Here is a 27,823-nt window from a genome sequence, read left to right as displayed (position 1 = left end):
AGACAGAAAAAACGACAAAACCTGAGAAAGAATTGAAAAACACCATCAACTTTATTTATTTCTGTGGTGCTGCTGACTAGACCTCGTCAGAACTAAAGTTAGAAATCATCCGCACTAAATCGCTTTACATCAGATCTGTGCCAACAGAGTAGAATCATTTATGTGCCCAAAATATTACACATTAACCATTATAAAATCCCTTTAAATGGGTGTTATGGTTCCTTTACATATAAATAATAATAACAATAAACTTTTAGGGACTATTCTGTTTAATAAACGAGGCCATATTGTTGACAATCGTGATCGATAACAATTATTTGCTTAATTGGACGGGTGAAAAAATGTACAATTGGGTCGCTTCCTTGCACTCCAGAGAAGAAGAGGCTGCGATTTTGTCTTCTTCTTTGCTTTGTGGTAAAAGGGGCCCATTTAAGCTTTGGATCGCTGGTTGTGGTCTGGTAAATTCAAGTCCTGGATCACATGTTCCATCCGAGTCCGATGTGAGTGGCCAGCAGGTAGCACATGCCAATCATGCACGTCATGATCATCATGGGGAAGCCTAACCTGTCAGATCACAAAACAAAAAAAGGACACAGCATGAGGTACAATCATGATGAGATCCAGTACGAATAAGCTGCCATCATCAAGAGTTTTAACAGTTACGAGCCATCCATGATGAGCAGATGTCAGCCAGGATTTTCAAAAATGATCTCCAACTGCAGGCCGAAATGTCATTTGATTTCATAAAAACGTTGGTAAGATTACACAAATATGAATCTAAAGTGTACAAGTGACCAGATTTGCCGTTTATTGTCTTGTTAGAAAACGGCAAGTTTTGCTAAAAGTTGAACGCGATTTAAAAAATGTCAAATTAAGTGCACCTGTGAAGATTATCATGGGTTTTAGGTTCTACCAGAGATCTTAACCCATATAAACTTTCTGTGAGAATTGTACGTGATGTTAGCAATGCTAACGCTTAGCCACCTAGCATCGGGGCGCAATTTTTTGTGAGAATTGTACATGATCTTAGCAATGCTAATGCTTAGCCACCTAGCATCGGGCCGTAACCTTTTGTGAGAATTGTATTTGACGTTAGCGATGCTAACGTTTAGCCACCTAGCATCGGGGCGTAACCTTTTGTTAAAATTGTACATGTTAGCAATGCTAACAGTCACTTAGCATTGATGTGTAACCTTTTGTGAAAATTGTACATGACGTTAGCAATGCTAACACTTAGCCACCTAGCATTGGGGCGTAACCTTTTGTTAAAATTGTACATATTAGCAATGCTAACAGTCACTTAGCATTGATGTGTAACCTTTTGTGAAAATTGTACATGACGTTAGCAATGCTAACACTTAGCCACCTAGCATTGGGGCGTAAAAGTGATTAACTGGGGCAACTATCAACTGTCGAATTATTATTTTTTTGACAGTTTTCCGAATGACTTCCGACATCTTCCGTATGAACTTGTCAGCGCCCTCTCACTTTGCCGCCGAGTGAGACGTTAAACTTTAGCGCGTCCTCGCATGCTCTAACGACTGCAGATGGTTGTCCGTTTGGCCGCCGCCCATGTCCTCCATTGGACACATGGCGCCTCGCGGGGCCCGGGAGACTTTGCCCCGGGTCGTCAGCCAGCACGGATCACTTGGACCCACACCAGAAAGCCGACATGCGCATTGTGCCAGACACTTGATATTAATATTAGGGCCCAAGACACAGGAAGTGTGACATTTGAAAACAGATGTTTTCAGGTCGTATTCTAGAGGTCCTTTAAAAATGAAGTGATATTAGTTCTCAATGAATATGCAAAAATATCCGCTTACAGCCAATGAACATCAAGCTTCTCTTCATTGTTCCAAACACCAGGAAGGAACCAGACGCTTTTCTCTAACTCACAAATGTTTGTCAAATTTCTTGTCGCTTAAAAACATGAATAAGGTCTATAAGCAGTTCAGTGAACCAAGTCAAACTAAAAATGAATTCACAGCCACCGAATAAAATGTCTAAACTCTCAATAATAATATACCATAGTAGCAACAAGCTTACAGAATATCCCACATTAAACAGTACTGGATTATGTCAGTCTACATCCAAAACGTACATCTATCATCATTTATATTAGCATAAAAATTAGATAAATGACAAGAATTGTATTTGGTGACATTATGTGCGATTGGTGATGACCTCTAATTTTTTGGACTTAAAGGTAAATTTGACAATTTCGCTGCTTATTTAGTTTTGATTTGTTGATTTTTTTTTTTAGTTTACCACTCGTCAGTTTATTGGTTAATTTGTTTGACGCAGAGATTATTATTATTATTTTAAATCTCCATTTGTTAGCTAAAACGGCTTTAATTATTATGAAATGTCTGCCCGCGTCCTTTCGTCCGGGACTGCCGTCATTAAAATGTCATTAGCAGCAGCTGTCGCTTACATATGTAACGACGGTCATAGTCGGTGATGGACTGGCGGCTAATAACCGTCAGTCGAAGCGACATAATAGCTCGCCAGGACGACGGAACGGAAGAACCAGGCAGCCAACTGGCAAAAAAAGTCAGCGAGGGGTCAGAGCGGGGCGTGAAGTCAACGGCGCGCTTGTCAGACCTCAGCTGTCGAGGGCTCCAAGGGGCGTCTTCCTACCAATCAGTACCTTCTCTCCGAGCAGCTGTGACCAAGGCAAAGGTGAGCAGTTCTTCCACGCAGGAAGTGGCAAGACGGTGAGGAAGAAAAAAACAACTAATCATTTGTTTACCCAACAACGGCGTTTCGTAGCTTGACAAAGAACGATTCCGTTTGGGAAGAAATAAAAAAAAGTTTGTTTATCCCGAGTTTTGATTGACACAAAGACAATGTCTGAACTTGTACTTTGTTAGCGAGTGTGAGTACTTTTGCCACCTCTGTTCAAATGTGATGACTTGCTGTGGCTCGACATGGAATCGTGACCTGGCTGCCATGGCAACGAGCTGCTTGGCTTTGTGTTCAGTGCGCACATGGGAGGGTTGAGAGAAGTAGCCTAATCATAAGCATTAAAAAGTAGTGGTCCCAATCATATACAGGTGGAGTTTAGACATTATTTGGATAATCATCAGAGTTTTGAAGTTTTGGAATTCAGGTGCATCCTCGGGTTTTTTTTTTTTTTTTGGAAAGTTAAAATGATGAAAATGAAGAAGAACCTACACCGTTTCTTTAAAAAAAAAAAAAAAGCTGGGTTAATCGCCACCGGTGATTCTCGGGCACAAAGCCCGTTCTGCCAAATATGTGGTGACAAGGTCGCAAATGAGCCAATGAAGCCTTCAGAGCTGCCTTGCTTCCATTTCCTCCATCCGATCGTTGTGACGCGATAGTTCGTCGGTGGAGACATATGCCGGGACATTAAACATGCAAGCAGAGCTCCGGGCGCAGCAAGACGGCAGCGCAGATCGGATTTGTCACATTCAGGGATCAATTGGCTTGCGAGCGCCCCGACTTAAGAGTAGCGCGGCGTTTGTGGAAGGAAGGCGCGTACCTGAAGAACTCCATGAAGGAGAAGCCGTAGCCGTGTTGCTCTGCGATGCCAGCGCAGACCACGTTGGCGGACGCGCCGATCAACGTGCCATTTCCTTCACACGCACACATACACACAAGTATCAGCATTGTACATCAGTGACCAAGGATACTAACTAACCTACTACTACTACTACTGAAGCACCACATTTTAACTGGCAGATTTTGATGATGTCACTAGTAGAAAATAGCAGTAACAGCACGCAGTTGTTAAGTAAATGTGCACAACTGTGCCTCACTTGCAACATGCCATCCTACCAGTACGCCAAAGTAGTCCTACTGTTCAGGCCAAACAGCGTACTAGTACATGGAACTTATATTAAGGAAATGCTCATACGGATCAGCATGAAGCAGTTAGTTAGTTAACTTAGCTTGCTAGCTAATTAGTTAGTTACCAGTATTGCACAAAAATAACCCAATTAGTTTTGGGCACTGTTAGTAGGAGGGTTAGTGGGTTAGCTAGCTAGTTAGTTAGTTAGTTAGTTAATATGTTGTTAATGGTTAGTTAGTTAGTTAGTTAGTTAGTTAGTTAGTTAGTTAGTTAGTTAGTTAGTTAGTTAGTTAGTTAGTTAGTTGGTTGGTTAGTATGTTGTCCATGGTTAGTTAGCTAGTTTGTTTGGTTAGTTAGTTAGTTAGTTAGTTAGTTAGTTAGTTAGTTAGTTAGTTAGTTAGTTAGTTAGTTAGTTAGCTAGTTAGTTAGTTAGTTGTAAATTGTAGCTACGTAGCTCTACAGCTAGTTGCTTAGTTAGTTGGTGGGTGGTAACTAGACAGCTACATAGCTAGTTATTTAGTTAGTAAGTGGTAGTATGCAATTAACCAGCTAGTTAGGTATTTCGTTTATATAACTAAGTATATAAGAAAATATAAGAAGTGTACAGCTAGGTAAGAATATAACTCACTAAGTAACCTACTAGGTTACTTGGTTAAATGGTTGGTTGTAGTAGGTAACTAGCTGGTTGGTTGGTTGGTTGGTTGGTTGGTTGGTTGGTAAGCAGTTGACAAAACTGACTTTGAAGACAAGAGGTTATGTTTTGGTCACCATTTGTTAGTTTGTTGGTGAGTTACCAGGACAATGTCAAAAGTTGGTTAGTTGTTTGAGTTTCACATGGGTCAGACTCACCGCCAAGACAGGCTCCCATGGCCAAGGCAAAGATGAGCGGTTTCACTGGCAGGTTCACGTCTGCATCCTGACTCAAGTTGATGAGGACTGGAATCTGGAAGAAAAAGAGATGAGACTTCTTTTCACTTCCAATAGTGCAGCAAATAGAAACTTCATGCTGCATACTAGCATGTATAATCTTCTGTCGCATGCTGCGTTCTAAATGACGCTGACTTGACGTGCATTCCTCACCATGGTGGCGGTGAAGGGGATGTTGTCGATCAGAGAAGAAGCCAGGGCGGAAACCCACATCACCAAGATGATGGCGATGGCCATGCGCTGGTCCTCCGGCACTGCCTGGAATTAAAACAACAACAACATTATCACTCCCCTCTATTTACGCCAATTTTACCTTTAAAAAAGGTACCGTTAAAACAAACAAAAAAATAAGTACCAGCCTATTTTGAGTCATGTTAGAATTTTTTTTTTACTCAAATACTTAAGTATTTGTATTTTGTGACTTCCCACGGCTGCCTCACCAAGACGAATAATGCTCAGTTTTTGCTCCATCAAGCTGCTAAACAACACAAATGAGATCTCTGCCTTGCACCTGTCGCACGGTTGCATGCAGATGTGCGGTTTTTTCTTTTCTTTCTTTCACAGGAAGTCAGACGGAAAGAGCGCCACGCCGCCTGTCACTAGCGATTATCCGCGCTGCGGGGGTCCGCCAGTTTATACCGGCTGACACGTATATTACGGCGGCAATCTCGTGCACGCTCGCCAGCCATTGGAAGCGAGGCCAGGTGGAAACGCGCGAGCGTTTCTTACGGAACCAAATGTATGAAAGCTGTCGTAATGGCACAGATGCTCAGGTGATGAAAGTACTCACACTCTGTACTTGAGTATTTGTACTTGAAAATAAGTCGACTTACTTTGATGAGTAAGGCCGTCTGCTCGCCGATGTAATCGATGAGCTGCAGCTGGGCCAGAGCCTGCAACATCAACAACAAATCCTACGAATAAAAATTGCGCAATTCTCCAGCAAAATGACAAAAATTGGGGTTAGCCCACACGAGCTCTCAGTGGCTCAAATCGTGCGAATATTGGCCACAGTAATTTTCAAGATATTAATACAGTTAATAGTCAATTTTAAATGAATTTTTTCAAAACAAATTCTGCACCTCCATCAAGACGAAGAGGGCAGCGAAGAAGAGCAGAGTGGCCCACTCCACGCGGTGCAAGATAATCTCAAAGTCTTGAATGTCGGCCAGCACCAAAAGCCACAGCGCGCCCAGAATGGCGATCCAACCTGAGCGGGAGACAACACATCAGAAACTAACCGTTGTGATTCCATGAAAAGATCTGTGGTGACTGCTTCATTTCCGAGAAGGAGGACAAAGATGAGCGGAAGCAGAAGGATGCAAAGAAAAAAAAAATAATGGACTCCATGCAATCAATCAATTTAGTCTAAAGTATGTTTTGATCATTTTGCTTCTCAAGCAGGCCTCACTGAACTGGACGATCGTTCACATTCATGATGATTTTTTTTTTTTTTTCATTTTGGCTGACAATATAACTAAACAAAAAACAAGAAAAAAAAAAAAGTAACTTCTATTCGTATTTACAGAGTTTCTGTTAAAAAAAATTATTAGTACTTAATTAAATATATTAGTCCGAGTGAGAAACTAACTGACTCACTCACTACATAAGAAACTAATGACAAACTCACTCACTTGTTAACTAACCATAGCCACTAACAACTAACTAGATCACTAAGTACAAAACATAATTCACACACTCACTAACTCCCACACTCATTTACTCACTAAATGAGGAACTAACTACCTCACTCATTAACTTAGCAACTAACATACTCAACTAATAACTACTAGATCACTTAGTAAGTAAATAGCATCACCCACCCACCCATTCACCAACCAACTAACTAGCTAACTAACTCACTCAATGAGAAAATAACTCACTAAATATGAAACTAACCAACTCACTCACGAAATGAAAAACTAGCCCGCTCGCTCGCTCGAGTTACGCACACATTAACTAACCCAGTCAGCTAATAACCACACTACTAATTAAGTACATAGCACAACACACCCAGTCACCAACTAACTCACTAAATGAGAAAGTAACTCATTCACTCTCACAAAATGAAACTAACCAAATAACAAAACTAGCTCTAATTCACTAAATGAAACTAACTCACTCACTAAATGAGAAACTAACCAAACAAAATGAGAAACTAGCTCTAATTCACTCACTCATTATATTAACACACTGAACTAGTTAACTAACTAGATCACTAAATACATAACTCACCCACTCACTAACTCATTCACTAAATAAATAGATCCACTCACTCAATATGTTGATTCATCCAATAAACTCACGTGCTAACACTTTCACAAGTCTTTCACTCAGCCACAGGCCAACAAATTCACTGACTAATGTGAATGAAAACAATCTTTGACAGGTCCCGTATGTACAAGTAGAAATGTATGAGGTGTAAAAAGAGTGTAAAACGTCACTGTAGGATAAAAGTCGCATTCACATTTTACACTAACGATGACTGAGTTCATTCTGAACTAAATGCTGATGTCGATCAGCAAATCTGATTTTCTGTTTGCACGCAATCCGGCGAGCGAGCGTCCACGTCCGTCGGACGGACGAAAAACGCTTCAGCGGCCACCAAAAGAGCGGAATGAAATCTGGCCCGTGTTGGCTTCATGAGCTTTTAATGAGGCCGCGCTTTCGAACGCAGGTGTAATTGAAACGAATGTCGTGTTTGCACCCGGGACGCTGCTGTGGCGAGGTCACGCTCGTTGAACAAATGTCACGGCCAGGCGGCCTGTAATTGACTCCGCCTGCTCCAGGACAATCACCAGCCGGCGTCCTTATTGCTTGCACGTCTTGTTAATCTGTCTCAGACATCGTAAAGATTTGCCACTCACTCAATAAATAACCCATTCACAAAATAACATTCACCAACTTGGTAACTCAGTCCGCAATTTTAGCTGACATCAACTTGTGTTGAATTATATACGGGCATAATTTGACTCTCGCCTAATGAAACACAATCGTGCCCCCTCACCGAGATCCAGATGTATGCTGGGAACAAACGAGTTGACAAAGAACATGAAGATCACCACCGCCAGCACCGACACGCACTTCACCAAGAGCACCTTGTCGGTGATTCTGTGCTGCGGGGAACAAAAGAAAAGAACAGTCAGGCACAAGCCGGGAGGTGGCGATTGCTCAACTTTCAAACACTTCATTACGGAGATAACATCCGCCGAGGTCAAGCGTTCAGAAGTAAAGGGAAAAAAACAACAAAAAAAGAACCTTCTTTTGAAGCTCTTGAATATTCTGCTCCCAGTTCTTGTCCTCTTGGGAAATTTCTCTGTCAAACACATTTCATGACATGTTCAAATTCGTGCTAATAATATTGCTTGAACACAATGACATTATGAATTGAGGCAGTTTCACCAATCATCAATTGGGTGGACACAGAAAAGCCTCAAGAGCCTATGCCTAAAATCAAACAGGAAGTCGGCCATTTTGGTTTAAAGCAGCCATTTCTTACTCACGAGCAACACATGGAAGGCTAAAAAAAAAAAGAATTTCACCAATCAACACAAAATTTGGCAGACTAACACAGGAAAAAGTTTCAAGGATCAATGTCTAACGCTGAGCAGGAAGTCAGCCATTTTGTTGTGAAGTAGCCGTTTCTTACTCACTAGCAAGTAGCTACCAATGGAAAGCTAAATAAAACTTAGCCCGTGACTAAATTTCACCAATCAACACGAAATTTAGTAGACTAACATAACACAGGAAAAAGTCTCAAGGGTCAATGTTTAAAATTGAACAGGAAGTCAGCCATTTTGGTTTAAAGTAGCCGTTTCTTACTTACTAGCAAGTAGCTACCAATGGAAAGCTAAATAAAACTTAGCCCGTGACAAAATTTCACCAATCAACACGAAACTGGGCTGACATGTTGAGCCGAACAGCACGGACTAAAAAGTCTCAAGGACTGATGCTGAAAATTGAAAAGGAAGTCAGCCATTTTGGTTTGAAGTAGCCATTTCTTACTCACTAGCAAGTAGCTACCATTGAAAGGCTAAATAAAACTTAGCCCTTGAAGAAATTTCACCAATCAACACGAAATTTGGCAGACTAACATAACACAGGAAGAAGTCTCAAGGATCAATGTCTAAAATTGAACAGGAAGTCAGCCATTTTGGTTTAAAGTAGCCGTTTTTTACTCATTGGCAAGTAGCTACTATTGTAGGCTAAATAAAACTTAGCCCTTGAAGAAATTTCACCAATCAACACGAAATTTGGCAGACTAACATAACACAAGAAAAAGTCTCAAGGATCAATGTCTAAAATTGAACAGGAAGTCAGCCATTTTGGTTTAAAGTAGCCGTTTCTTACTCACTAGCAAGTAGCTACTATTGGAAGGCTAAATAAAACTTAGCCCGTGACAAAATTTCACCAATCAACACGAAACTGGTCAGACATGTTGAGCTGAATAGCATGGACAAAAAAGTCTCAAGGACTGATGGCTAAAAGTGAACAGGAAGTCAGCCATTTTGGTTTGAAGCAACCATTATTATTATTATTATTTTTACCTCTGGAATGTTTTCATCATCTTGCGCAGCAGACTTTCCAGGTTGAGGACTTTCTGCATCAGGAGGCATTTGACGGCCGTCTCCTCGCGGCTGGCGGGATTGATACGCTGCGCCGTCTGCCTCCACACCAGAATCTCGTGTTTGAGCTCTGCGGCAGATTAAAAAATAAAAATAAAAAACACGGTGCTGATTGTGTCTTTGAAGATGACATTTCCGGTCAATAAACGCTGAGGGACTAATGCAGCGAGGCCACCACGTCTGACGGAGAAGGTGATAAGTGCTGTGCTAACACTGGCTGACACTTGACGCTAATTTATAAGAATATTCTTGACTTGGTCCAAAATGGACTTAAAACATGCAATGTAAAGATGGCGGCGGGTGGCTGCAGCCGCGGCGATCGGCGGCTTCCTTCAATCGGCCCGGTGGCTCGCCTTGACAGCGTGGCGCCAAACGATCCACCTACTTGTGCTTCAGTTTTTAATGATGCCCCGCTGAGCTTCCTCTCCTTGGGACCGCACGTTATTGAGTGTAAACGTCCGTGTCTCTGTGTGATGTGCATGTCGCTGGTTTAATGGACCACATCCTCACAAGTCAACTTGGAAGTCGCAGTTCTTATCTTATTTGATTTGATAAAATAAAATGATTAAATTACATGATAAAATAAATAAAATGAGCCTACAGCCATCACTTTCAGTCGGCGTAAAAACAGCATAAAGGGGATTTGACATTCAATAATTTTCAGCAAAAACAAGGCTGAGCTTGAAATACTTCCTGTTTGCACTCTTCTTCTTTCAAACTTATCCAGTGGCAAACAGAATAGTGCGATGCCATCTAATGGTCAACGATGTAATTACACAAACAGTTATCACGAAGGCAGAAAAAAATAGGTAGAAACTGAAAGAAAAAAAAAAAAAAAGAGAAATCGTTGGATGGCAAACCAGGAACCTGCAATGGAAGTGGGTTGACTTGACTGTCCAGAATATCAACTCACCCACTATTTCGATGGACTCTTTGTTGTAGAGCTTCTTGTTCCAGTAGAGCATGCGCAGGAAGGGGAAGGAGGTGAACAGGACCAGACATATTCCCAGGAACATGTAGCCGGTGAAGTTGGCGAAGTCGATGCCCTGTGAGAGACGCACGCACACAACGAAACACGACGGTCATCACGGGGTTTTGCATCGTAGTGGCAGTTGGCAGAAGAATTTTTGGGCGCCATAGACTGGTTTTGTCATGACTAGGGTCATGCAAGGGTTATGTTTAAACCTAGGGGTCCGCCAGGATGCGTCCTTGGGTGAGGGGGGGGGGGTACTGTCATGAGTAGGGTCATGCAAGGGTTATGCTTAGTGTCATGACTAGGGTCATGCACGGGTTATGCTTACTGTTATGACTAGGGTCATGCAAGGGTTATGCTTAGTGTCATGACTCGGGTCATGCAAGGGTTATGTTTAAACCTAGGGGTCCGCCAGGATGCTTAGTGTCATGCCTAGGGTCATGCACGAGTTATGCTTACTGTTATGACTAGGGTCATGCAAGGGTTATGCTTAGTGTCATGACTAGAGTCATGTAAGGGTTATGTTTACTGTTATGACTAGGGTCACGCAAGGGTTATGTTTGGGTCATGACCGTGAGGTCATGTGTCTGTTTTGAACTGATGTAACCAGCATCAACATGCTACGTGATGTCAGGAATCTTTCGTCTCTTTATCTGGTCAATAGCCAATCAGATAATTCCATGTCAGTCCTGTTACCCACATGTCTAGCCACAACCAATCAGATCGATTGGCTGTCTATAGAAGCCTGTCTGGGAAGTGTGTTTTTTTTTGTCGGATTATTACCTCTGTTCCTCTGTGCACCTCCACAGCCCAAGTTTAGCTTAGCGTCTCGTTATTCTCGATGCATTCTCGTTGTTTCTCGTCTAGCCAAGTTTGTTCTACACCTCTCAATGTTATGCAAATAAAGAGTTAAAATCGTATTTGTGTCTGCGTTTTTGGGATCCAACCCCAGAGCCCAACAGGTTTCACATAAAGTGTTTTGTTAGAAAAATATATATTAGGGCCAAATTTTTGTTTCCATACAAGGATTTCACCCATTTCCAGATGTTGTACTTGGACTCCTCTTGGAGGAACGAGCGTTTAGCTTTCAGCAAAGACTACGGATGGAACGTGGAGCGAAAACGTGAACGTTAAAACGGTCATTATGGGCAATTTTGCAGCAATGAAACTTTACCGGGCCGCTCCTGGAGGAACAAGCCGTTCGGCGGTAAATTGGAGCCGGTATGATCGACAGACGGGTGACACGATATCACAAAGCATTTGAGCAATGAATACGAGCGGAACATTGCATGATTTATTTTTTTTTCTCCATCAGAATCATCCATTTTTGAGCCATTACCCGTAATGAAATGTTCAAAGACTTTTCCTGGAGGAACAAGACATTCTGCACTAAATTTCGAATGATGCACTGTGGGAGCCACTAAATCGTGAAAATTTTCATTTGAATTAAGAACGTTTGCGTGGCTATTTGCATTTTGAACAAGCCGTTCGGCACGACCGTGCTGCATTTCTGCTTGAAGCAACTTCGTAATCTCCCTCCGAGGAGCATCACCAGACCTCGCATCACCTCATCGTCCCCCCCAAGCGGCTTCCCGCTGACACCCTCGCTTGACATTTTGGCCTTTGGCGGGCGCGCCGGCCGTGCGCGCTCTGTTGATTCCGGCAAATGGGACTCCCGCCGTCGAGTTTGTCTTGGCGCCGATCACAGAAGAGCAGTGGGCAGGGGGGGCGGTTGGGGGGCGCCGCTTGTGTCGTGGCTGCACTCTGATAAGGACAGCTTGTGTGCTTGTTTGTTTGCTTGCGTGTCACGGAAGGGGGGGGATATTTTCGGGCGCAATCCAGAGATAGACGGCGGCGGGCAAGCTGTGGAGCGTGCGTTGTTGATTACACCACGTCCGAGTGTCCTTGCGTTCTGCAACCTGCACCTCTTTGAGCACTCACCAACTATTGGTCAGTTTGTTACAATTGCGGGAAGTTGACGTTCAGAGTTGCTACTTTTACATCTAAGGACTTGAATCAGTAGCTACGGAAGTGTATTGCATTCACTTGAAAAAATAAAAATAAATCTCCTGTTTTTATGACCAATTTTTGGGGGAGCTTTGTTTTTTTGTTTTTTTGAGTATTTTTTTCTTTTTTTCTGTTTTCCTGAATATTTTTTAAATATTCCGAAAAACAGGGAAAAAAATATTCAGAAAAACAGGGGGAAAAAATAACAGAAAAACAGAGGGAAAATATATGGAAGCATATTGCATACACTTGAAAAAAAAAATCTCCTGTTTTTCTGGCTAATTTTTTTGGGAGCTTTGTTTTTTTGAGTATTTTTTTTTCTGTTTTTTTTTTTTTTTTTTTTTTTTTTTAACATTTTTTCTTTTTTTTACCGAATATTTTTTTCTGTCAGAAAAAAATTATTCCGAAAAACAGGGGGAATTTTGAATTATCTTTCCCCCCCTGTTTTTCTGAATAATTTTTTTTTATCCTTTTTTTCTGAGTAATTTTTCCTCCTGTTTTTCGGAATATTTTTTTATGACAGAAAAAGATATTCAATAAAAGCTCCCCCCAAAAAATTAGTCAGAAAAACAGGAGTTTTTTGTTTGTTTGTTTGTTTTTTTTCTCAAATGAATGTAATACGCTTCCATAAGTAACAACCTTTTTACGGGAGTCTATTATTTTTTTACACAAATAGTGTTGCCACCTGTGTGTGTCTGTGTGACACTGCGAGGACAAAGAAAGCCAGCGTGGGCGAGCTCCTACTTGTCTGCGCAGGTCTTGATTGGACACGATGATGACGTTCGGCGGGTCGCCCACGGCTGTGGCCGCCCCGCCGATGTTGGTGAAGATGACTTCGGCGATCAGGACGTGTCTGGGGTCCAGATTGAGCACCTCGCACAATCTGCAGCGAAAGGCACAGAGGAATAAAATGTAAAGTCGTAGTTAATGTTTTATGTTATATTTGTTTGTTTTTTGTCTTCCTGTAAAGTGCTTTGTGACAGCCAAGGCTGTTTGAAAGCGCTATATAAATAAAGATGACTTGACTTGACTAAATACCTTGATAGCGAGCTAGCACCCCATACCAGTTTCCCAGCGTGATACAAAATGGGGCAGCTTTGCCTATCGTAACTTCAAAATCAAATCATAATAGTAAATTTGCTGTTTACACCGAAAACCGCTTGACAATAATGTGCTCTAGAACTTCTATGTAGCCACGCTACTTTAATATGGAATATGAGTTAAACAGCAAAATCCAGCCATTTTTATCCATATCAAAAGGCGGCCATTTTGCCACTCGCTGTCGAGTGAAGATGACATCACAGGTCTCAGGTAAGAACCAATCACAGCTCAGCTTCAGAAAACAGGTGAGCTGTGATGTCATCTTCAGTCTCCAGCAAGTGGCAAGATGGCCACCCCCTGGATGTTGCTTCATAACTCATATTCCACAAATAGAATGTCATGTTTAGACTAGTGAGGTCACATATAACATTGTCAAGAAATTTTTAAGATTGACTTCCACATCAACACAGTATTTGGTGGACACCTCTATTGTTACAAGACGGATGGAAAAAAAACTGCAAAATGGAACAGGAAGTTCACCGTTGAAGTTTGGAACAACCATTTCACAGTCACTAGTGGAATGTTGGAAAAGGTTACAAAATAACAAAATACAAAATAATAACAAAATAATAAATAAAATAATAAATAAATATAAAAATAATAAATAAAAATGAGAACAAAATAATACTCAGTAAAGGCACTCAACCAATTAAGTGTACATTAAAGAACATGAAGAAAGGGAAAACTTCACAGTCCCCTCTGAGTGAGTAACATCGCGTCACCCGTCACGTGGCACGTCATGAGTTGTTTCACGTTTTCAGAGACGACTCATCACGTGTCCAAATCAGAGAGTCACGTTTTCAAGCTGTAAACACACTACGTGTCAGCTAAGAAACATTTTTAATGTTAAGCTTTGTCGCACACTCTGTGACGTCATCAGAGTGTTTTATCAAGTTTCAATAAGAAATCAAAGTAAATAGTTACTTTTTCAAGGTAACCATGGCAACGCTAACTACTACTAAACGAGCCGAAATCCAAGACAGAAAGTGGGCGGAGCATGGCGTCAAAGGTTGGACAGCGGTGGTCGGAAAGACTCCAAATGGCGGCACCTGATGGTGACGGGGGTGAACAGCATCATGGTGGTGACGTTGTCCAGGAAGGCGGAGAGGATGGCGGCGATCAGGCACAGGATGATGATCATGGGCCACACTCGGCCTTTGGAGAGGCGGTAGGCCTGCGCCCCACCAACGGGAAAGGAAAGTGACAGAACGATGAGTCAGCGTCAGTCAGCGAGTGCAAAAGTGATGCTGCGTGACGACGCAAATACTAAATTACAGCGGAACGTCTTAAGAGCAAAGTGGAAGTTGGCGTTTGTTGCAAATGGGTGGAAAATCAGTGGTTAATTTTCATAAGAGGGTAAAAAGATTTGTCACGCTAAGCCACAAATTTTACATTTAAAAACATTTTTTCCAAACAAAGATGGAACAAAAAGTGGTTGCACAATGCACAGGTTAGTCGTGTACCTTCTGTCATAGAGTGGAAGACCATTTCATTGTCATTATACATCATTGGCATAAATAGTTAAACAAAAATGCAACTTGTGACGAGTTTTTCTTTTTCTTTTTTTTAAATGTTACATTATATCCATTAAAAGCCTTTTGTCATGAAATGTAGACTTTATTTTTTTTTAAATGTTTTTTTAAATGATTTTTCTCATCTTTTTTTGCACTGTTCAATGAATTACTGTATATTCTTGTATCTATTTGTCATTTTAAATTATATATGAACTATGAATATCCATCATCATCATTTTTTTTTTTTTTGACATTAGACAAATTATTTTCTTATAGCTATTTTTGTACTTTATGTACAAAATGTAAGCTGTTTCTATTTCATATCTTGAATAATTTTCCCATATCTATTTGTACATTTGATGTATAATAATCAAAATAAGATTCTTCTTCCAAATTATTCCATGTTTTACCTCGTATAATTTTACATTTAAAAGTTATACTTTACCACACAGTTTAGTATAGAAGATTTTCTCACATATAATTTCATATTATATTGTTTTTTTTATTCTGATAGCTATATTTATGAAATATTTTCTAATATTTTGCTTTTTATATATTTTACGCATATACTGTATAGAAAAATGTTCTCATGTATTATATCCTATCTTTTTTGTTTTTATATCTAAATTTTTTAATCTGATATGATACAGTATATAAATGATTTTTCTCATCTTTCTTTATATTAAATATAAGCTTTTTCTTAGAAATATTGATGGAGTTTTTTTGACACTATATGTAAACATTTTCACATCTATTTTTTGCATTAAAATAAGCTTGTTCCTTATACATAAAAAGCCACATACCCAAATATATAATAATAATAATAATAAATAAATATAAAATCTCATTTTTTTATTATTATAAATTATTTTCTCATCTACTTTTACATTATCTTTATACTGTATATATATTTTGTCATACTATACAGTGTATAAGATTTTTCTCCTACATTTTTAATTTCTCATTGAATTTTTGACATACATAAACTATTATCTTTATATTACGACATTATATGAAAGTTTTTTTTTTTTGTTTTCTACAAATATATATATTGACTACATATTCTAATTTTGATATAACATTCGATTTTTTTTCTCATTCCAGTTCATAGTTATTTAATTACCAGTATGTTTATTTTGTTTATTGTATAATCTTACTCTTTTTTTTTTTTTTTACTCCTCATTCTTAGTGCAGCAGACAAAGCAAAATCTCTGATGAGTGTTCATCTGCTGCGAGGGTCTCGTCCCGTCCTTCTCCCTCAACACGTATAACATTCATCAGCCTTGATTATGATCCCCGCCTCGGCCCAGAGGACACATTCCGCATATTCGGGATTACCGGCAAGAGTTCCGCACGTCCTTGACCTCCACGAGGGGCGACGACGATGATGAAGGCGCGCTCGCTCAAGGGCCACAAATTCAATTTACACTCGTGAAAATCAAGCCAGGCAGACTAAAAGCTTCACAAGACAAAAAAAAAAAAGCCCTCGCACCTCTTTACATCCCCGTGTGAAATTTGCGATCTCGGCCCCAAAGTGGGATGAGGTCGCGGCGACCTTTCACCTTTTTAACCAACTCATCCGTGGACATTCCCCCAGAATAGGAAGTCACACGGCAGGAGTGCGCGGGGAAAAAAAAAAAAAAAAGCTGAGGACGACTCATCTCTGCAGCGATGACCTACTTTCCCAACGCTAAACACGGCAAAATGTCATCCACGCGGGGCCATTCAAATGTCAAGCGTGTGAAGAATAGTCGATAGGTCAACATCAATCTCGCGCCATCGCTTTGGACTCAAGTGGAAGGAAGGGGCAACAAAACGCACCTTGACGGCGCAGTAGTCGAAGAAACCCGTCTCGGAGAAAATGGCCACCAGCACCATCTGGAAGAAAAGGAACGTTTCGTTTGGTTCTCTTTTATTTATTATTGTGATAGTTATCACACAATTCCATTCTGGAATTTTATGACATTTTTAATCTAATTTTATTTTATTTGCCATGATATTTATCAGTATTTGTAGTGGCAGTAGTAAAGTTTATTTATTTATGTATTTATTTATTTATTTTCATTTTTTTGTGTGTTTATTTTTTTGTCAAAAAAAAAGAAAGAATTTTTGTGTTAGCCCTCTCTGCACCACTGTTGTATGGTGTTCCACAGGGTTCAATTTTGGGGCCCCTGCTGTTTTCTTTGCATCATATTTGCTGCCCCAGGATTCCATCATAAAAAAAACAAAAAACAAAAAACAAAATGTGGTATTTCCTTTCACTGCTATGTGGATGACAGTCAGATTTATGTCCCGCTTCGCAAAAATGACACATTTGTCCTGTTGTCAGCGGACCAGATGTTTACCGGCAGTGTGCGGACCCTCCAAAGCAATCATCATGTCATGCGTGTAAACTGTAGCATCGGCAATGTAAGGAGGCGCATTTGAGTTACACACAAAAACCAAGCGGGGCATTCTCGTAACCATGGAGACGGGCTTGAAAATGTGGACGGACTCCCGTCGTCTCACCATGCCAAAGAGCAGAGCCAGGGTCTCGTAGTCGATCCATTCCACCACCTGGACCAAACTGGGACGCTGCGGGGGGGAAACAAACAACAGCTGCAAATGCAAGTTTGGCAGAAAATTGAAAGTGAAATGCGGCGCAATTAATTTTGAACTGCAGATTGTGAGGTGACGTTTGAATCTGTTAAGAAAGGTGGAATGAGGTTGGAAAAAAAAATGTCGAAATGCAATAATATGGATGATCAATAAGTGTGAGCTGATGAGTTTATTGCGGTGACTTGAAAATGTGGACGCACGTCACCAATGATGGCCAAAGCGGACAAGGCGGCCAAAGATCCCAACATGGCCGCCAGAGTCCGATGGACGATCTGAAAAAAAAACATTGACAAGTCAACACGTCAGTACACTCGAGAAAGGGAAAAAAAACATTATTTGCTAATACATTTACACTACTACAAATGATTTTACAACTTTACCAGATAGTTTTACTGCTAGTTTTACACATTTTACTACAAGTACTACAACTTATTTTGCTACAACTACAATAGATTATTTTACTACTAGTAGAATTTGTACTGCTTTTTAACTACTACCTTCCTTAATTATAACTAATCCCTACTACTCTTTTACTATTATCAATACTATTGATTTTATTTCTACTATAACTATAACTACAACTACTTAGTCGTACAACTACTATTTCTTACTTTAAGACTACTTATAATAATTTTACAACTCGTGCAATTACTATTTCTACTACCTCTACTTTACTGTTACTATAATTGTACAGTACAATAGCCACTACTTTAACTTCTACAACTTCTGCTTAATTAAACTTACATGACCCTAGTCATGACAGTAAGCATAACCTTAGTCATGACAGTAAAAATAACCCTTACATGACCTCGTTATGGCAGTAAACAACTTTGCATGACCCTAGTCATGACATTAAGCATAACCCTTGCATGACCCTAGTCATGACAGTAAACATAACCCTTGCATGACCCTAGTCATGACAGTAAACATAACCGTTGCATGACCCTAGTCATGACAGTAAACATAACCCTTACATGATCCTAGTCATGACAGTAAACATAACCCTTGCATGACCCTAGTCATGACAGTAAACATAACCCTTACATGATCCTAGTCATGACAGTAAACAACCTTGCATGACCCTAGTCATGACATTAACCTTGCATTACCCTAGTCATGACAGTAAACATAACCCTTGCATGACCCTAGTCATGACAATTTTACTACAGCAGCTACAATTTTGCTAAACAGTAGCACAATTAATACTACTTTTATTACTTCTCCTTTAATAGTATTTTTACTAACAGCACAATTACTGCTATATTTGTTACTAAAACTACTGTTTAGTGTATTTTGGTAATACAGTAGTACAATCGCTACTACTACTTTTACAACTACAACTCCTTTTATTTTATAAATACCGTAATACAATTTCTACTACTTTTGCTCCTACCAACATGCACGCAAAAGTACGGAGTGACTGACCACGAGTCAACGCTGCTAATCCGCGCGCTAAACACTCCAGATAACATCAACTCATCTTTGACCACAGCGGACGTGACAGCCGTAAAGCCGTCAAGACCTTTTCAATCGGACGGTCGCACCTCAAAGATGATGAGGACGTAGACGCCGGTCAGGATGACGCCGGCGATGGCCACCTGCGTCTCCACGCCGACGTAGAGCGACTGGTGGGTGATGGAGAGCGGCACCACTTGCTCGGCCGCCATGAAGGCCTGCACCGTGATCGTGATGGGGTCGCTAGCGTGAAAAGTTTGGGAATCAGCGTGATTGGCCAAGTATGTAAAAATAAATAAACACACAAAGGAATTTGTCTCCTGTCGTATTGCAGCAACTACGACAAACGAAGATGTGGCACTTAAGTGCGGTAGAATGCGCGTGACGTACCTGCTGAGCATCTCAAACGTTCTGGTCAGCACCATCTGGTCGCTTCGCTCGCTGTGCAGAGGAATGGTCCAGTTGTAAAGCACCTGCAAAAAGAAATTCAGGTGGAAGTCGAGTCAGAAATCTTCTTGACAACGACGACACTAACAGGACATTCTGCTTAGAATTGCATTTGTGGAATATGAATTAAGCAGAAAACACCCGTTTTTATCCATCTCACATTTTTTCTGAGTATGGTCATGTGACTTATGCAAGCTAATTTTGTGGGGGGTCAAATTTTTCATTTTTTTTTCTGTTGATGGTTGGGTTTGATAGCAAAAAGCAGGGTCCACTATATTTTCACTTTAATCTGGAAAATATACATTTTTTTTCCCCTCAAAAATATCATAATATTATGACTTCAATCTGAAAATGTGCTACTTTTTTCAAGAATGTTATATCATTTAAAAATTGTAATATCATGGGTTTAATCTGTAAAATATATATTTATATTTTACGGTAAACATACTTTATTTTAAGGAAAATACTGTATATAACACTTTTTAGAGTTTATGTTTGTAATATTGACTTTAATCACAAAACGACTAAACTAAAAAAAAGTGCTTATTTTTTTCTGAAAAAAAAAAAAATTGTAACATTATGACTAGTCTGGAAAATATATAGAAATTTGTTCTGGAAAACAAAATATTTTGTGCAAAAAAAAAAATACAATTACGCAACTAATTTTTCTAAGATAAACATTATTTCTCAAAAATATAACTTTCTTTTCACATTATTGTGACTTCAATATGTGTTTGCTTGACTAGGTGCTGCTGTTTGGGTTAGCGACTGCCGCCCACCTGCTGCGCCCGCCTCCTCCTCTGGCCCGGCGGGTCGGTCTGCTCCACCTGGACCAGGACGTACTCCTGGTTGTCCAAATCCACCAGGTTGCCGCTGAAGGGCCCGCCCACCTGCAGCTTGAGGAGAGCATTGTCCCGGAAGTCCGTCAGGTTCATCGCTGGCGGGTCAAGGAGGAAAACGAACCCGAAACGTCGACTACTTTTTGTTTGTTGGGAATTTTGAGCGGATACAGAAGCTGTCGGTTGACGAGACTGCCAACATCCTCCACGGGTTGTCCCGATCGGGATACATGCTGAAGAAGAGCTGGAACGGCAATGACAAGGTGGAAGTTAACTCATTTGCTCCCAATAACGTGTAAATATGTTTTTTGTTTTAAGTGTCCAAAGACGTATTTATACGGGTTTTTTAAAAAAATGCTAGAGCATACAGAAGGTTTTGCAGCCTCTCAACTGCAAAGGAACGGTTGCAGAAATGGTAGTTATTACACAAACAGCCAGCAGGTGGCAGCAGAGAAAGGAGATTAACCAGGGCCATGTAGAAAAAAAGCTAAATTACTTACAATTTTAAATAGATTTGTGAAAACTAATGAAACTTAGCTCTCTTCTAATGCTAATTGCTGCAAAACGGAAACAGATAGAAACATGTTTTTTACGAGATTTTATTCTTTCTTTTGATAGGTTCCATGCTTTTATAGCAGTTGAACACAATATTCTGTGGGCCTTGCAAAATCAGTCAAAATTCACTAAAACAGCCCGGAGCGACCGGGACTGCTGTGAAAATGGCTGGGAGAGAATGAGTTAAAAAACAAAAAAACAAAAAAAAAAAACTTCTTCTAAATAAAGTTATCATGACACACTTACACTGCACAAAACAACAATAGTGAAGATGGTGGCCACTTTGGAGATGCGGAAGCAGAATCTGGAAACGCAACAAAACATCACATCAACTACCAATAACATGTGATACACAACAAACGTGATGCACACTTGAGACTTCTGGCGATCTTGAAGCGGAGACCGAGGTGCTCCAGGGGGTCGCTCTTCTCCGACGAGTTGGAGCGCAGCAGGGACAGATTGGTCACCTCGCTGCCCAAGCGGTACCTCCTCTCCAGATCCATGGCGCTGCTGTCCCAAGGCTCCTCCCCGCCGTAGAAACTGGGATTATGCATGGTCATGTAGGCTATGCTGAAACGTGAGCAAGGCAAGCTAGCTTTAAGATAGACGACGCGTTGGTTTGTTTTGTTTATTTTTTGGGGTGTTACAACTTGCTCACCTGTCATCCTGTGAGAACCTCAGCAGTGGCGACCTTTCTGAGATGCTGGCTGAATTTGTCTTGCCGCTGAGAATGTTAACCATGTTAAAGTTGTGCCTGGAACAAAAAAAAAAAAAGATCAACAAACTTACGCTGCATTCGAGGATGGTCGGAAATCGGATATATCCGAATTGTTTTTTCCATAGTTCCGACCTGAAAGTGTTCGAGGTGAACGTAAACAACCAAAATGGTGGATAGTGGTAATTTGTTTTTTTATTTTGGTTCATAAAACTCATTTTTGACCTCCAGAAAACTTACCTTTTCGTAATTTTGCTTCATTTATTGTTTTTATCTTATTTCATAAGCATTCCATACAGTTCAGAAGTTCACTGTATAATTTCATGCAGGGAGATAGCTTGTCAAAGACCTGGAATTCAATACAAAATGGCTGCTTCAAACTGAAATGGCCGACTTCTTGATCAATTTCAGTCACTGGTCCTTGAGACTTTTTACTATATTCTAATCTATATGATTGACAAGTTGAGCCAAACAACTTTCAAGGAGGAGCGAATGAGATGATTCAAAACAAAATGGCTGACTTCCTGTTCATTTTCGGCCAAAATGGTTGACTTCCTGGTTCAATTTCAGCCATGGTTCCTTGAGACTTGTTTGTACTTCTTCTTATGATGTTCATCCAAAGTCATGTCAACTGGTGAAATTGTTGTCAAAAGAATTTTTTTTTTTCCAACTTTCTAGTGCGGGTCTACTGAGTGAGAATTTGCTGTCATCAAATTAAAATGGCCGATTTTCTGTTCATTTTCCGAGATGCGTCTTTGAGACTTTTTCACGCATATTATGACAGATGTGTCCACCCAATTCTGTGGCGATTGGTGAAATGGCGGCAGGGATTTTTTATTTATTATTATTATCTTTTTTTTAATTTCCAGAGTGAACTACTGAGAAAGGAACTGCTGATTCAAAACAAGATGGCCGAATTCCTGTTCAATTTCAAGCATGAGTCCATGAGATTATTATTATTATTATTTATTTTTTTTGATCGATTAAAAATAGATTGGGGGCTTTTTTTTTTTATTATTATTTATATTTATTATTATTATTATTTTATTTTATTTTATTTTTTTCCTCCAATCAGCACTATTCAGTAATGGGTCCTTGAGACGAATAATTTGTATTTTTTTTCTTTGATTTTTTTTTTTTTTTTTTTTTTCAGAATTTCAACTAGATTTCAAGCGGCTGGCAGTGGATTTAACTGATAGTTTTGCTTTAATTTGAGGAATTCAATAACACAATTAAAAAAAAAAAAAACGCATCTTGAAAGCTTTGCAAACCTCACCCAAAAATCTCCCCAAAAACTTTGAATTCTGAATTTTTGTCAGTCCTCACCCGTCTTCCGTCTTCCGACCGGGCAGGAAAGCCTCCGCGTGGATGACGCGCTGTCCCGCCGGCAGACCCGCCGCCGACTGCTGCTGCAGCTTCTGCGTCTCGCGCCGCTCCGAGATGCCCTGCAGCAGACGCAGCTCACCGAAATTGCCCGCGGCCTGGTGGACCGGCGCCGAGGCCTGCGACATCTCCAGGTCCAGGTTGCTTTTGTTCTCCAGGTACATGTTGGCGACTGAGGAGATGCATTAAACCAATGGTCACTTTTCTTTGTTTTTTTGTTTCCCCTGCAATCTCAATAAAAATGACGCTTTGTTGCCAAAGAAACTCGGGGCGCTAGCTCGTGAACCGTCAGGCTTTCCTGTTCTGTCTCCCTCTATTGGCCATAGTTATTTTAAACGAATAAGTGGCGGCATCGCCGTCAGTTTTCAGCCATCACATGACCGGCAAATATGAAAAAGGCAACAGTCAATCCAACACATCAGCTGAGCGGGGCGGCAGGGGGTCAGTGGACCGGGTTGGCTCCGGCAGGAATCCGACGGGATTATTGCTCACATGGGAGGCCGACTGGCGCTCACGCGCGATCACACGCCTCCGAAGGAACGAGAATGGGAGGCGGAATAGCTGCGAATGATTCCTTCCTAAATGCAAGCATTCATTGACGGTCCACGGGCGTTTCCAGACCCCCTGGGGCCCCGGGAAAGGAGGACCTTGGAGTCCCCCTAAAACTGCAAACAAGTTGACAGTTGTGTCGTTGATATTGACCAATATTAGCCGTCTCTTGGGGCTAGTAAGGGGCCCTATGCAGTGTCTTTATTTTGTCAATGAAATGGGCCAAAGTCAAGGGCCCCCTTCAGCTTGGGTTCCTCTGCAATTGCTTGGGTTGCATGGAATTACCTTAGTTGTAGATAAAAAGAAAAAAAAAGAAAAAAAAAAGAAAAATCCATTATTAGGCTCCTTTCTTGAAACGCACTTATTTTTAACCTCTCAAATAGAACATAAACACCAGAAACACGATAAATCTGCATGTGAATGTCCACTAACTCATGTTATGCTAATACATCATCCTCTAATGCCAAAAGTATCATATGTGATACATGAGAGCTTCACTTTCGTGAATATTTTTTTTTTATATTTGGAATATTGTACATATATTAAATAGGTTTGTGTTTTACTACATTTGTTGGTTTACAAAAGAGAATATTTGATCAATTTTATAAAAAAAAACTATTTTTCAATTTGAAATTCAAATACTGCGATTGGCTGACAACCAGTTCAGAGTGTACCCCACCTACTGCCCAAAGCCAGCTGAGATAGGCTCCAGCACCCCCCGCGACCCTTGTGAGGAATGAGCGGTCAAGAAAATATATTATATAATGGTTGAAATTTTACGATGATAAACAAAGATTGACTAATCACAACACAGTCCAGAACCTGAGGGAGTTATGCTGCATTCGAGGAAGGTGGGAAGTTGGAATTTTCCGACTTCATACCAGGAAGTATGCACGGGAGCGCCCCTTTGAACTTGGGAATCAAAATGGCAAAGGCGGAGAAAAAAAAAAAAAAAAAGAAAAAAAAAAGGTCCCTGACTTCACCGACCGGTTTGATTAAATTAAATTACGCAACAATGGTGAAAACCATAGAGACGATAACAATTCTAAACATGTGCATCTATTGGTTTATCTGATACCTGATAAACGAAAACTAAGGATGAGGCTATACGGATGTCTAAAATTCCAACGCGAAGTTACTTACGTGACTTATCAATTTCCACAAATCCAAACATTCCAAAAAAACGATCACGACAAAAAAATGTGTATAAATGTAACATCGTAATGTGTGCAGATTGCTACAACACATTTTTTTTTTTTAGTCGTAAGCGTTTGTAATAACTTTGCTCCGACCAACCAATCAAAGGACAGAAAACTGCTGATGTCATCAAGGCCCAGCAAAGGTGATTGGCCTTGACTATCCGTCAACTGCAAGATGTCAGCGTCCGCCCTGCGGCTGTCCCGAAAGCGAAATCTTTACACGGCGAGCATTCGCTTGACTGACGCGTTCATGTGGTGAGAATCGTTTTGTTGCCGACGTTTTCACTCGCCGCCTAACAGCCTTGTCCAATTCATGTGATGGGCCTCATCCCGGCGATGAATGAACACTTTTGTGGATGCTTCCCGCCCGCCGGCAGCGCGAGCAAGACAAACTGCTTTTTTAACAATTTTACACTTTTTGGATTCACACAAGATTTAACTCTTATGGATTGTTTGGGTAAAAAATTGACCGGATTGGACATTAAACAGCAGTAGAAAATACTAAATGTTTTTTTTTTTTTCATTTTGTAATTTGATGACTCTTTTCAAAAGTGACCAATACACATGAAAATGAAAATATTTTTAAAATGTCAAGTTTGTATCAGGGTTATTATAGTTTTGGAATTTGCATTTTAGTTGTTTTTTTTTAAATTAGTTTTCAGGGTGGTTCTGTTAGGTTTTTTTTTAATTATGATTTTATTTGATTTTATTATTTATTAATTTATTTATATATTTATGTATTTATTATTTATTTTATTGTATTTTTTAATGTTATTATTATTATTTATTTATATTTGTATTTATTACTTTTAGTTTAGTTAGTTTCAGTATTAGTTTTCTTTTTTTTTTAATACGCGTATTACTTGTGCGCAATATTTACACAAAAAAAAAAAAAAAAAAAAAACACCAGAGGAGTGACGTCATCCCCATAGGCTCATGCATTATATTAATTATCAAAGACTAAAATGAAGGAGATTTTTGCTATAAATTTGTAGTTAGTTTTAGTTAGTTTTGTAAACATAAAATGTAGTTTCAGTTAGTTTTCGTTTTTTTAAAAAGCATTTTCGTTTTTATTTTATTTTGTTAAAACAGCGCAAGCGAACCCTAGCAAATTATATTTCAACAACCAATTCCATTTCATTGCATCCTCTTTGGGAATGATATGGATCAGAGTTCATTGTTATTGTCATGTGGCTGTTGGAACTGTCCAACCTCCTTTTGGCACCTCCCATCCAGAATCGTGGTGGCCATCGAGAATTTTGGGAATGTACCCAACGGCCAGTCCAGTTGCAGACCGGTCACATCAAAACATCAACAAACAAGGAATGGGAATGGTCCCGCCTCCCATCTATTTCACAACCTTGATTGGACAAAAAGTAGCCTGCTAACTAACAAACAAATGGACAAGCAAAGCCACATGCAAAACTTGATGAATGTCCACCCTGTCATGCAAAACTCAATGAATGTCCATCCTGTCACGATAAGGTGTTTGACATGTTTGATGAGTGACATCAATTCTACCATTTTTGTCAATAGAATTGCTAGTTGCACAAGAAATCTTAACATGTCCACCCTGTCATAGTAAAAAATCAATTGAAAACGGCTTGTGCTCTTCAACAATGTAATGGTTGGGCAAACATGCCATTTCTCCCGAAAGTGATGATTTTGGAAATGTCAGGATGCCAACAATTTATAAATAAGTATTTTTCTTGAGCTTGAAACCTTCAAAACAAGCCAATTTCACCCACTTTGAAAGTTAAAAAGTGACCGATTTGACACACAGTAGAGGAAGTGAGCGCGTACCTACATTGACAAAAGTTCCTCAAGATGATGATGATGATGATGATGACGGTCCCGCTTGGCGACCTCCTTCAGGGTCGCGACTGGAGAAGAAGAAGATGGAGACGGAAGGAAGGGAAGGAAGGAGGGAGGAAGGGAGGCTGGAGGTGTCGCCGTCTCCTCTCCCAGCCAAGGAGGCGGATGGTCGTCAGCGTCCTGGCGTACGGGAGATCGGCCAGCAGGACGAAGGAGGAGGAGGAGGAAGAGGAGGAGGAGGCCCAATCTTCTAATAGCGGCTTAACAGCAAGACTTTCCCCATTCTCCACCCCCTGCAGCCCCTTTTTGCTCGTAATCCTCACAACGTTCCTTCATGACTGCATTTTTGCAACACGCTCATTTTCACTCTTATTGGTATTTACAAACTTTTTTTGCCTCATAACTTGAGAAGAACTGAAGAAGTTGCAGAAAGTTTGAATGGAGTACTGACTGAGTTGAGAATTGAGATACATTACAATTACAAATTGTTTTATGTTACTTATATTGTAATATTTTGTTTCCATGAGTAAAAAAAAAAAAAAAAAAAAGTCGCTGTTCATGTTTCTCAAAATTGTAATTTTGACATCTTTTTAATGTTAATGATGCCCCCTTTTTTCATTAATGTAATATTAATAAACTATATAAGTATTACTGTATTAACAAATAAAATATTAAACTGCATATAACTTTATTTTATATATACAATACAATTTAAAAACGATTTCATGAGAAACACTGTTTAATTTTTTTTTTTAAATAAATAAATAAATAAATAAATAAATATGATGATAATAATAATAATAATAATAATAATAATGGGGTTTGGGCATTGTGGGAGTGCAAAGTGGCATTAAGTTGGGTAGGCAGTTTTAAATATATATATATATAAATTACATTACTTTTTACTTTATTAATAAAGAATATAAAATTATAAAATGTTGAGTTTTTATGAATATGGCATGGCTAGTCATGTTTTCTAATACTTACATCCTAAATAATACAGAATCATGTAAATAAAGGTACACAATTCTATAAAAATCTTTCAATAAATTCAATGTGAATATTAAATCATTTTTATATATATTTTTTAAATCATTTAAAAGATTTTTATGAATCATGTCATTGCTAGCCATGTTTTTCTGATTATATATACATACATTAATGGTTGTCCTAATTGTTATTGCTTATTTTATGCATTATATTAATTATTTTCAAAATTGTTATTGCATTATGTATTTTTGTTTTTATCCGAAAAACTGTCATCCTGTTGGTGTTCACCTACATTTGAATATTTTCTTATTTTG

General features: G+C 39.6%; 1 protein-coding gene across 2 annotated transcripts; it reads right to left on the bottom strand.

The window, feature by feature from the left end:
- Positions 1-67: 67 nt before the first annotated feature.
- Positions 68-26,712, bottom strand: oca2 (oculocutaneous albinism II). 2 transcript variants are annotated; one of them, XM_077533743.1, is made up of 24 exons: positions 26,508-26,712; positions 22,900-23,128; positions 21,517-21,612; positions 21,231-21,428; positions 21,105-21,162; positions 20,475-20,547; positions 20,244-20,401; positions 19,408-19,490; positions 19,107-19,260; positions 17,763-17,834; positions 17,473-17,538; positions 16,786-16,842; positions 14,500-14,624; positions 13,094-13,232; positions 10,283-10,415; positions 9,292-9,439; positions 8,003-8,060; positions 7,752-7,860; positions 5,827-5,954; positions 5,578-5,637; positions 4,898-5,002; positions 4,667-4,760; positions 3,509-3,602; positions 68-564 (listed from the first exon to the last, which is right to left on the bottom strand). In XM_077533743.1, exons 2-24 carry the CDS (start codon positions 23,118-23,120, stop codon positions 477-479), a joined length of 2,517 nt encoding a protein of 838 aa, XP_077389869.1. In that variant the 5' UTR covers positions 23,121-23,128; positions 26,508-26,712; the 3' UTR covers positions 68-476. The 2 variants fall into 2 exon arrangements, with proteins under 2 accessions (XP_077389869.1, XP_077389868.1); XM_077533742.1 differs by having other exon boundaries at positions 26,512-26,712.
- Positions 26,713-27,823: the final 1,111 nt, after the last annotated feature.

This window comes from Festucalex cinctus, chromosome 10 (genome assembly GCF_051991245.1).
Source record: "Festucalex cinctus isolate MCC-2025b chromosome 10, RoL_Fcin_1.0, whole genome shotgun sequence".
Taxonomy (NCBI): domain Eukaryota; kingdom Metazoa; phylum Chordata; class Actinopteri; order Syngnathiformes; family Syngnathidae; genus Festucalex; species Festucalex cinctus.
This window is presented reverse-complemented; position numbering and strand designations above follow the sequence as displayed.